The sequence below is a fragment of the Pseudonaja textilis genome, chromosome 7 (genome assembly GCF_049901715.1).
Source record: "Pseudonaja textilis isolate UNSWEBS1 chromosome 7, rPseTex1.2, whole genome shotgun sequence".
Classification (NCBI taxonomy): domain Eukaryota; kingdom Metazoa; phylum Chordata; class Lepidosauria; order Squamata; family Elapidae; genus Pseudonaja; species Pseudonaja textilis.
The window spans coordinates 38,351,688-38,362,969 of record NC_141996.1 but is presented as its reverse complement, the minus strand read 5'-3'; the positions used below and the strand labels follow the sequence as shown (position 1 = coordinate 38,362,969).

Genomic DNA, 11,282 nt, shown 5'->3' with positions numbered 1-11,282 from the left:
CCTAGGCTATTTCAATTTTCTAGGAGAGGGGTGGGTGCTAAATTCCTGCAGATCCAAAGTGCATGCTGTCCACCTACATTGGAGTGGGATGAAGAAGCAAAACATGTTTTAAACTTTTCCAATACAATTCTCACATACTGTCCAACAAAAGATCTTTGTCCACCAAGTCTTGCTGAAGCAGAGAACTTTTTGAAGGACCTTCTGGATTCCCGTCTCAGAGATAAGATGTGGAGGGGGGAAATGCAGCGTCAAACCAGTAACACAAATTTAAACCAGTAGATCTCAGAGAAAGTTGAATGGCGGGAATAAAATAGCGGAAACCACGGATGCAAGGAAGGAGTTTCGAGGTGTTGGACAGAAAAAGTTTAAAAGGCTAAGAAGCAAGACCTGGCTGGCGAGGAAAGGAAGAATAAAGCGTACTTTGTTTTGCTTTTTCCTGATTAAAAAGAATACAGGAGATGGCACTGAGGATAAAAGAATGACGTATTTCTAACCGCAGGCAGACAGAAAGAGGGGAGGGGAGGCAGGAGAGAGAAAGGAGGAAGGGAGGTCTTTCATCGTTGTTTTGTTTTTGTCCATTTTTATTTAAAGAGACAGTGCTATTTCTAAAGATAAAAGAGAAAAATACGGACCGCTTTTCAGCGCTGCTTCTTTTTCAGGCTTCGTGTCTCCTATAGGCTTCAGGAGACTTCGTGCCTATGGGGTACGAAGAGGGTGCGCTACATCCTCCAAGGCGACAGAGTGGCGCACTTTTCTTTTCGAGGCGTTAATGCTAAGAAGGGAAACTCTCGCAAAGACTTCCCGGCCAGGTGCCGGCAAATATGGAGCGGCCGGGCGAGAGGACAGCACGTCCGCTGACCGGGTTGGGTGAAGAAAACGCCGGTCCGGTCCCTGAGCCGCTCGGAGCGCTGGAGGGCTCGCCACCTTGGCTGCAGCCTCCGAACTCGGGCTGGGAACGAATTCGAGAGCTCTTTCGGCGGAAGTGAGTGAATAGCCAAGAAGAAGAGCCGTAGCCTTGGAGCTCCAATGGGTGGCGGGAGGGAACGCGTATAATTCAAGAATGAAATGCTTTTTTCGAAATCAGCCCCAGCCTTGCCCTACCCTGCATATCCCAGCAATTATTATTCCAAAGGACATGGCTAATTTCATAAAACAGTTTCTGAATACGTTTCCCGAAACATATTTTCTTTTGCAGTGACCAAAAGGAATACCCAGAAGAATCTGTGCATATAATTAAAGCAGCGTTTACGGGGAGTCTTGTTGGCTTCGTCTATGGCGGTATACCTGGATATTTAAATGCCAAAAAACAGTACATTGAGCAATGTGAAGGAGAACTCTATCATAATCGGCTGGATGCTGTGGTATGGACAGATATATTTGACAAAAATAGAACATGCATTTAAGTGTAATCCTCTAGTTTACTTTTTTTTTGGTGGCTTGCCGCCTTGTACATGAGAAACAAAAAAAAAAGCAGAAATCAAGCATCATTTTATATAATATATTTTTCCTGACAGCATTTTTGAATGTAATATTGCAAATCACATACTAAAAGAATACATTCTTTTAATATATTAAATATTAATAAATAAATATATTAATGTATACATTTTTTCCATCCTAGTTTATGGTATTAAATTCAGTTCGCAATCAACAGTTAATCTGTTTCAGTGATCAGGTTTAATCATTAATGGAAGTTTGGATAGGTATACATTACTTTTACAAAACAGAATTGTGTAAAGAATTTATGGGGCTTCTGTGTGGTTTCTATTATCACACTTTGAGTTCACTTTAGTAATGGATATAGAATGCCTTAACATCATACAATTTTGCTTACTTTCTCTAAAGCAATCTATGCAACGTTCAGCAATCAGGGGATTTATCCGATATGGTTGGCGGTGGAGCTGGAGAGTTGCTGCTTTTGTGGCAATATTCAAGTAAGTGTATTTCTTGTTACCTGTGGGAGATGAGCAAGGGTGCTGTCTTCATGATACATGATTCTACAATTCAACAATAACCTACAATTCTAGGATAATATTGTAATTTATGAATATTAGATGCAAAATGGTTACTGTGCCCCTTCTACTGCATTTCTGCAGTGCATTTTCTGCATTCCTAATTCTCTTTTATTTCCTCAGTAGCATATTTCTATTCTCAAATTCGCTATTGAAAAAATACAATTAAAATAGAACTACCAGTATGCTTGATCTAAGTAAAAGTCAGGGCTTGGTTATGTCTTCTACTTCAAGAAGAATTGTATAATAGACTAGATGTTTCCTTCCAAAAAATAAAACAAGATTGTAGAAATCAAGAGTAATTTTTAAAAGTGTTACTTTTGTAAGAACATTAGAGGCCACTTGGAGATCTGACTGGCATTGTTATTGGTTCTCTGTACACATCAGTTTTCTGATTCCACTATCCTAGAACATTAGCTTTCTAAAAAGAGTGGTTACATTTTAAATTGGCCCTAAGTCATTTGCTCCCTAGAAGTTAGCCCCCTTAGATAACAAGTACCATATACACACAAAAGAATGAACATCTGGGGGGGGGGGGGCAAATGTTCAAGCTGGCAAAGAATCATCAAGATTGGATTCAGGAGGGACTGACAACATTGGAAATCTGGGTTTGTGTAGGATTTGTTAATATATAATCTTTTTTCTACCTAATATTTCTTTGAAACAGGATCAAAAGTCCAATGTTTCTTTTTGAAAATAGAAATGAATGCATTATTAAACAACAAAACTATCATCATTAAAATTTAATATTATCTCATTTTGCTAAATTACTCCAAATTCATAACGTAGAACTTCACATTCATTATCACAAATAAGTTTTCATTATATATGAACTTCCCTCTGGGTAGATATTCATGAAGATGAAAAATAGAGTTATTATATTTTGTGAATTATGCTTCGAGCCATATATATATGTTCACTGAGAAATATATTTTTTATTGACAAGTGAACTCTAATGTAAAACATTTCACAGTATATAATTATCTCATCCCATTTAAGACAATATGTATTTTATTAGCAAATTACAAAAATACCTAGCCAGAAAAATAACAAGCCAATGTTTTGACTTTTCAGACTTCCTTCCTAAAGTTCTTGTTCTTTCTTGCTTATTATTTCTCTCCTTCTTGCAGCACAGTGAATACTTGTTTGTCTGTATATCGTGGTAAAAGTACCCTTGGTCACTATACTATTGCTGGAGGTAAGACTATTGATTGGAGAAAATTAACATCATTTTTGATCTGTGTTATATTTTGAGTTATTCAAATACTCAAAAATATATATCCCATAGATCTTGATCTAAATGTTCTGTGAGTATAAACTGGCTGTTTGGAAACTGCAACGGCCCTTTGATATAGAAAGGCTCTGCTGAATTTCTACTGAAGTTCCCTAAAAAATCCTGGTGACTAATATGACAAACCTAATATTTTATTGTAGCCTTCTCCATAATATGTTTTTATTTCAGCTTGAGTTGTGGAAGCCTGTAATAATTTACATGCTGAAATTGTGTTTTCTTACTTTTTTACTTACTGCTTTGTAAATTGAACATTGCTTATAGATATTACTGACAACGCCTTTAAACTTTTGAAATTACTCACTGCAACTTTCAGTTTCAATGTTCAAGGATACTGGAAGCTAAAAAACCATAAATCCTCCATGCTGCTGTTGCTCTCACCACACAGGCACATCTACACTATAGCAGAAGATATAATGAGATATTACAGCTTTCCTTGGTTCTTTTTTTCATATTTTTTTCAAGTTTCTGGAGAAGAAAGTCTAACATTACCTTCTCTAATCCCCAATTACAGTAATAAACTGAGTTGAAATTTAGGTTTGTTTATTATTTCCACTATGTACCTATTGAGCCCAGAATTTTCCTAACACAGAATGAAGCATCACATTGATCCTGGAATCTGCTGCTTCATATATACGTCTGGAGGGAAGTGCTATTTTCCTTTTCACCGAAATGAGGTCTGCTAGACGTTTCTTTTGAATGTGCTATTGGAGACAACTTTTTACAGTTAGTAGTTGTAATATGGGAAGTAATATTAGCAAAGTAAAACTTGGAAACAGTATAATCATTTTTACTAAATAAATCTTGTATAGATTTTAAAAAGAAGCTTGGTAGAAAAGCTATGTTCTACATTTTTAAAGTAATGGCTACCCTGTTGAATTAGATGTTGAAATAGGACATCCATATGCATACGCCCACATTCTAATATTTCTTCCATACATATCCAACTATAGACACACACACACAACTCACACACACACACACAGGGAGAGAGAAAGAGAGACTTTTAAAGATACATATACAGCCCTATAGATTTGTATGGGTGCATACTGTCCATGTTTTTAAGTTTGCTGCAGAAGATGTTGCCCTGACTAGTAAAAAGTAGATATTTGACATTGAATATATGATGTGTACAGCCTTGGCATTACATTTCACTAGACTAGATGAGGATAAGGAGGAAGTGGAAATGACTTCATAGGACCTTAGAGTACTGAAATTGAACTGAGTTTGTCTGATTGTATTCTATTCTAGCTTGTACCGGCAGCTTGTTCAGAATGCAGTTGGGTTTGAGAGGTCTGATTGGAGGCAGTGTTATTGGAGGACTCTTGGGGTAGGTGGCTCAAAAAGTGTATACATGTTGAACCATAGCAGTTATCTGTATTGCTACTTTTCAGTTGATTTCTTTTGATGGCATCTAAACTCTCATGTAACAATTTGCTGAATTTTGCAAATATTGTTTTCTCATAAATATCCTGGCATACTTATTTTTATTTTTTGCAGGCTTTTGTAGAGTTTTTTAAAAACTTAAACAATCTCATTAAATAGTATTTTTTTCTACCAGTGTTAACATGGATAGCAGTGAAAATTATATTATAAACAGCATCAAAGATAGTTATTCTAGTTATTCATTTTTAAAATAGAGGATCCCTTGGCCATTCATTCTGATAAAGCCTTTTAGCTTGGAAAGTTCATCATTTAATTGGGTAGTTTCAATCTTTTAAGCAGAGATTTAGGGAAAATAGACAACTTCAACTATTACAACCATGTAAGCTACTGCCTATTTCTTCAGAAGTTTCTGGTGCCTCTATTATTCTTTTCATAATGGAGAAATGAGAAAAATTGCTGTTTTCCCTCAAAATAGATGCACGTTGTAGATCTTCTGTTTCCTAGTGAACTTGTAATCCTTTAGAAGGCCCACATGAGTATACTCCTTAGGTAATATAATACTTTTACATAGTAAAAGAACTAAACATGGAAATCAACATTTATAGTTGGATTAAAAACCACTGCAAAATCTATATTTTGTACTTTGGTGAAGAACAGGGTGTGAAACCCGCGTCGTCATAGCAGCATCACGTGACATATTGGGACTTCCCCCTTTGCTAAATCGGGTAGGAGTGGGTCCAGCACGTGACGCATCTGGCCTGCGGGTCATGAGTTTAACACCTCTGGTGAAGAAGCTGCTACATATAACTAAAAACAACAATACCAATTTAACAACATAGTTTTGGACATGGTTACTTGGAAATCTTATTGATTCACTGACATTGCAGAGGAAGAAATTTTAAAAACCTACATTCTTGAATGCTTTCATTTGAAAAATTAGGGCAGAAGGAGGTAGCTTTTATTATGATTAGAGACTACCAAACTTTTAATGTTATTACATACAAATAACAGTTGTATTGCATGCTAAATAATAAACATATACTAGTAATTTCTTTTCTTAAAATATTATATCCAAAGATGATTTTATTTTTATGATGGATAAACAATTTGGCTTCATTTCCCAAATTCCTTTTAAAATGAAAAGGTTTAGGAAAGATGTAGAGATATAAGTGTTAGTAGTTATTGCCTAATCATCCCAAAGGTGCTTTTTCAGGAGGCAACTGGACTTTGGGCTTGAAAAAGCATCTTTGGGACAACCATGATCTGGATGACTGAGAATTTCTATAAATTATTGTCTGATTCTTTAATTATCATGATTCCTGCTTGGTTGTGCCCCACATAGTTACATTTATTTCCTCTGGTGTTTTTTGGCAGTGGCTCTCTGGGAACATTACTAATGGGATTGCAAAAAGTTTCTGGAGAAACCTTTATTGAGAGAAAGAAAAGGAAGAAAAGTGAGTTACATGCATTAAAGATGGCAAAATGGTAAGAAACCAGACTTATTCCATTATATATAAAAAAGCTGGTTTTCAGACTGCATAACTCATTGGTCTTTTCTACTTCCACAATAATGTGATTTGATATTTGTATGCAGTGAGGTATGCATATGTGATGCTATGTATAGCATGACTTTGTTAAAGAATTCATATATTTTGACGCCTGCGGGTCTATTTATTCAATTGATAAAAATATTTTACGAAGTAAATTATGCCAAGCCATTTGTTTGTCCTTGATAGAATAAGCATAGTATAATCATCAGGACAGGTGAAGTCAAGTTATTTTAAGCAGTCCAATTCATGGCTATTTGTACTTAGCTAAAAATTTATATAAAGTAGTTACTCTTTGAAGTGAAATAAATATTCTTGATGGTTAACATTAAGTAATATAGCAGGCAGTGGGAATAAACAGCCTAACAGTTTTCTCAACCTTGGCTTGAGTTTAAGATATCTGGACTTCAACTCCCAGGATTCCCAGCCAGCCATGGGGAATTCCTGGATTTGAAGTCCGTACATCTTAAACTTGCCAAGGTTCCCCAAAACTGGTCTTATCAGTTCAGGTAACCATGGTTTAACATTCCTAATTCTAGAATTTCCATCACTAAACAAAATGGTTGTTAGGCAGAATATCATGACTACTGCTTAATGATGATAGGTCTGGTAGTCTCAGTTGTGTGCTTAGGCAAGGACTGCACTGTTGAGGACCTCATGCTTCTGCTGCTCTGCCACACTACCTTCACTTCAACACCCCCCCCCCCATCTCAATCCTTTTGACTGCTCTGTATTCCACTGGCTCTGCCACCCTGAGCTGATTTTCATTGCCTTCTTCCTTCCACTGCTGGCTTTTCACAAAGTTTTTCTGAGGCCTCCATGATGCCATTCAAGAGACCATATGAGGTCTCCATAATGTCTTGCGAAGCTGAACAAAATCCGTGGGAGGCCTCACACAGGAGGTCAACAGCTATGCATTCCTTGGCTGGGCATACCTGTTCAGAAGTAGTAGTACTACTAGTATCTACAATTTAAAAAGAGAGTTGTCCGGGAGCTGAATCTACTCTTCATTTTGTGTTCTAGGTGGAAAGATTGGCTTTTTTGGAGACAGCTTTTAAACTCTGTTCTAATATTCGATATTATAAAAGTTATATACATACAAGTATGTTTGTTATTATCCAGAAATACTGAAGCCTTTTTCTTGGTTTAGGGAAGCCAGCCTTGATATTCCTGAAGATATTTCAGAAGGAACAGATAATATCCTACAGGAAAAAGATGGTAGATAATCTTCAAAAATTCAAGTTTAAAAATGGACTAGAAGCCCTTTGTGGGACGGAGAGAAGTTTGAATGCCTCTGGACACATAATTAAATATGTGCAGGTGACAACAGAACTACTTTTTGTGGCGAAAACAGTAACTTTAATTTTTGAAAGAAAAAAAATAAAGGTGTATAAAAATAATTCCAGGGAATATTAATATAAAACACAAATTCTTAGATGTACTGTTACTGCTCCCTTAAATATAAAAAAAATCAGTAAATTAGATGCAAAACTGTGGTTTTGTTCAGTTTAGAACCCATAATGTAAAAGAAGTTTGAATCACTTATGCCTCAATATGTCCCTTATATCAAATCCTTATAGCAAGCCAGTACCTCACATTCCCAACACTTCTTTCTAGACAGAGTGGTCTCAAACTCTATTTCTTAGTGCCACTCCCTTCCACCAGTGATAATGAACTGAGTTTATTCTATTTCTGCAACTATTATTTAGGAAATAATTTGAATGAATGTTAGGAAAAGAAAAGAAAATATTTCTATGTCCGAGCAATCTCATCTAGCTGTTTTGACTCTACCATTCTAGCAAACAACCATGAGATGAAGATGAATTAAAAAAAACATTTATCTCAAATATGTAAACTGGTACTGGCATCTAATTAATGCATCAACTGATTTTTTTTGTCATGAATATGGCAAGGAAGGGAACTACATACCACAGTGAGTGATTATGTGAATTAGTTCATGGTTGTTAGGTTTGTTATTCTTCTAGCCTAGTTCAGCTGACCCAATCATATGTCATTTGCAAGATAATTTCAAACATGTTTTCAGAAATACTGCATAAACAATTTAAAACTTCTATTATATGGTTGCAATATAAAAGTCAACCATTTCTCCATAGAGCTGCTACGAGTGTCCAGGATGGGAGGTGCTCCAGTCTCGGCTCTCACAGGCTGAGCTTGAAATTGAGGAACGCCTCTCACCATCACGTGGTCCTCTGGACGTTCCCCAGTTTTTAGCTCAGCCTCGTGGTAGTCAGGCTGTTTGTTTCACAGCTCCTGGCCGATCAGCATTTTCACAGCTATATACATTGAAATTGGACCCTCTATTGTAGCAGCGCAGTGGAATTGAGGTTGGAACTCCTAAGGGAGCCTTTCTTGTTTCAAGGGGGGAGTTTTTATTTCTCTTTCTCCAGGGGTAGAAGATAGCGCTCGAGCGCTGCACCCCCCCCTCTCCTTCATCTGCCGTCTCTTCGCTCCGTGCGAACCCGCTTCGTTTTTGCCTGCCTTGTACTTCGATCGCTGTTTCCCCCCCGCGAACACCTTTTAGCTCAGGGGAAATCAACTCCCCTGCTTCTCCCTTTGCTTGCGGCCTTCTGGCTTTCCCTCTTCGCTCTGGGAGACTTCCACCGTTGGGGGTTGCCTCTAATAGCTCGCGGCCACCATTTTGGGCGCCGCATGGCGTCCGCCATCTTGGGCTGTTTAAGCCGCACCTGTTTAGGTCTCTTCTATTCAAGGCCAAAAATACCTCTGGCCTGACCCCCCCCCCCACTCCATCCCAGCCAGCGGCCTCGGGGGAACCTCTCGATTCCATTTTTTCCCAGCCAGTGGTGGAGACTGATGTGATCCCTGTTCCACCTATTTTTTCCGACCTGGTCTCCAGGCAGCTTGCCTCCTCAGGGCCCCCTCCACCTCCCACCACTCAGGACAAGCATTTTTTCAACCTTGATCCGCAGTTCTCCCTCTTGCTCGATCCCCCTTCTGTGGACGAGCCTATTGTAGGCCTAGCTTCCCGTTCAACTCCTAGCGATGCCCTCGAGGCACTCAAGCCCGAGGACAAACGAGCCAAGCTGGCCCTGCGCCGCGCTCACCATTCTGACACTTGGGCAGTCAGAGCATCCACTGCCGCGTCCTTTTTTATTAGATCCTCTATCAAATGGCTTCGACAGCTCAAACAGCATGTCCCCGCAGCCAACCTCAGAGCGCAGCAGGGCATCGCTAAGCTCACGGCCGCGGCTGAGTTTTCGGCGGACGCCACCTTCCAAGCCGCAAAATTCTCCACCAGGGCCATTTCGTCCCAGGTCACCGCCCGCCGCTTGCTCTGGCTCCGCCACTGGCAAGCGGACGTCAAAAACAAGGCCAAGCTGGCCTCAGCTCCCATTTCTGGGGGGAAACTTTTTGGACCGGCTCTCGATCCCTTCCTGGCCGAGACCCGTAACAACCGCAAGTACCTCCCCTCTCTTTTTCGGAGGCCCGACCCCAGAGGTCCCTCTCCCTCCTTTCGCCGAAGTTCCTTTCGTTCCTCCTCCCAGGCCTCCTTCCCCCCCAGATACTTCCAATCCCCCTCCTACAGACCTCCCCCCTCTCACGACCAGTCGGATGCGTCCGACAGGTCCAGAAGAGGTGCCTCCTTCAAGAAGTCCTTCCGGGGATCTGGAAGCAGACCTTTCTGTCGATCTCGATAAGGCAAATTTTCCCATAGGCGGCCGCCTCAAACACTTTGCCCATCGATGGGAGGCCATCACTACCGACGCATGGGTCAGGGACACGATTCGCCTTGGCCTGGCACTCGAGTTCCAATCTCCCCCTCCCGAATTCTTCATGTCCTCCCCCCTTTCCAGGAACCCTGCAAAAAGGGCTCTTATGGAGGCTGCTATTAGCCACCTCCTTAACATAAAAGCCATCCAGCCCGTCCCCGCATCTGAATGGGGGCGAGGCTTCTATTCCCACTTGTTCGTAGTGCCCAAGCATTCGGGGGGTTGGAGGGCTATCCTAGACCTAAAAAGGCTAAACCGCTACATTGCCCCCCGTAAATTCAAGATGCACACCTTGCAGTCTATACTTACGGGAACCCGGCGAGGGGACTGGCTCACCTCAATTGACCTCTCCGAGGCATATTTACATATTGCAATTCACCCCTCCCACTACAAGTTTCTCCATTTTTCCTACAATAAACAACATTTCCAGTACGTTGCGCTCCCCTTTGGTCTGTCCTCCGCCCCTAGGGTGTTCACCAAGGTTTTGGCGGCCCTTGCCGCCCACTTGCGATCCGTCCCTGTCCGGCTCCACTGTTACCTGGACGACATCCTCATCCTCTCCTCCTCTAGGGCCCTTGCCCAACGAGACACTAAACTGACCCTTAACACCCTTCAAAACCACGGGTTCATGATTAATTGGAGAAAAAGTCACCTTTCCCCCTCTACCCGACTCACTCACTTGGGGGCAGTGATCGACACCGTCCAGGAACTGGTTTTCTTGTCTCCAGACAGGTGGCTTAGTATACAACAATCCATTAAAGAGATCAGGAGGGCAAGAACAGTTTCTCTTTTAGAATTGTCTAAACTGTTGGGGAAGCTCATTTCATGTATATCTATTATCCCTTGGGCCCGTTTTCACACCAGGTCCCTACAATGGTTTCTGCTGCCGTATCAACGCGCAGGAAGGAGCAACTCGCGACTCCGGGTCAGAGTTCCTCCAAGAGTCCTCACGTCCCTCCTTTGGTGGACCAGGCCGGCCATCAACAAGGGCCACTACTTCAAGGAACCCGGCAGGCTATCCGTCACCACGGACGCGAGCCTACTCGGCTGGGGCGCTCACGTCCTCTCCCTCTCGTCCCAGGGCAAATGGTCGGCAACAGAACAACTCTGCTCCATAAATTGGCTGGAGCTCCACGCTGTTTACCTGGCGCTCCGCAGCTTCCTACCCCAGGTACGCGGACGTCACATCCTGGTCCTCACAGACAACATCACCACAAAGGCACATATCAACAGACAGGGGGGCACTCACTCGGCAAGGCTCATGAGAGAAGCCGAACATCTTTGTCAGTTGGCGGAA

General features: G+C 41.1%; 1 protein-coding gene across 1 annotated transcript; it reads left to right on the top strand.

The window, feature by feature from the left end:
- Positions 1–781: 781 nt before the first annotated feature.
- TIMMDC1 (translocase of inner mitochondrial membrane domain containing 1) lies at positions 782–7,636 on the top strand. The gene is made up of 7 exons (XM_026700705.2): positions 782–982; positions 1,196–1,361; positions 1,846–1,934; positions 3,143–3,210; positions 4,555–4,633; positions 6,064–6,174; positions 7,387–7,636. The coding sequence occupies exons 1-7, from the start codon at positions 822–824 to the stop codon at positions 7,460–7,462; spliced, it is 750 nt and encodes a 249-aa protein (XP_026556490.1). The 5' UTR covers positions 782–821; the 3' UTR covers positions 7,463–7,636.
- The last annotated feature ends 3,646 nt before the right edge of the window (positions 7,637–11,282 follow it).

Excerpts from the sequence above, each read along its gene's own strand:
- TIMMDC1 (XM_026700705.2), top strand. The coding sequence starts at position 822 with ATGGAGCGGCCGGGCGAGAGGACAGCACGTCCGCTGACCGGGTTGGGT. Across the intron at positions 983-1,195 it reads CGAGAGCTCTTTCGGCGGAA|TGACCAAAAGGAATACCCAG; the intron begins GTGAGTGAATAG and ends TTTCTTTTGCAG. Across the intron at positions 3,211-4,554 it reads TCACTATACTATTGCTGGAG|CTTGTACCGGCAGCTTGTTC; the intron begins GTAAGACTATTG and ends ATTCTATTCTAG.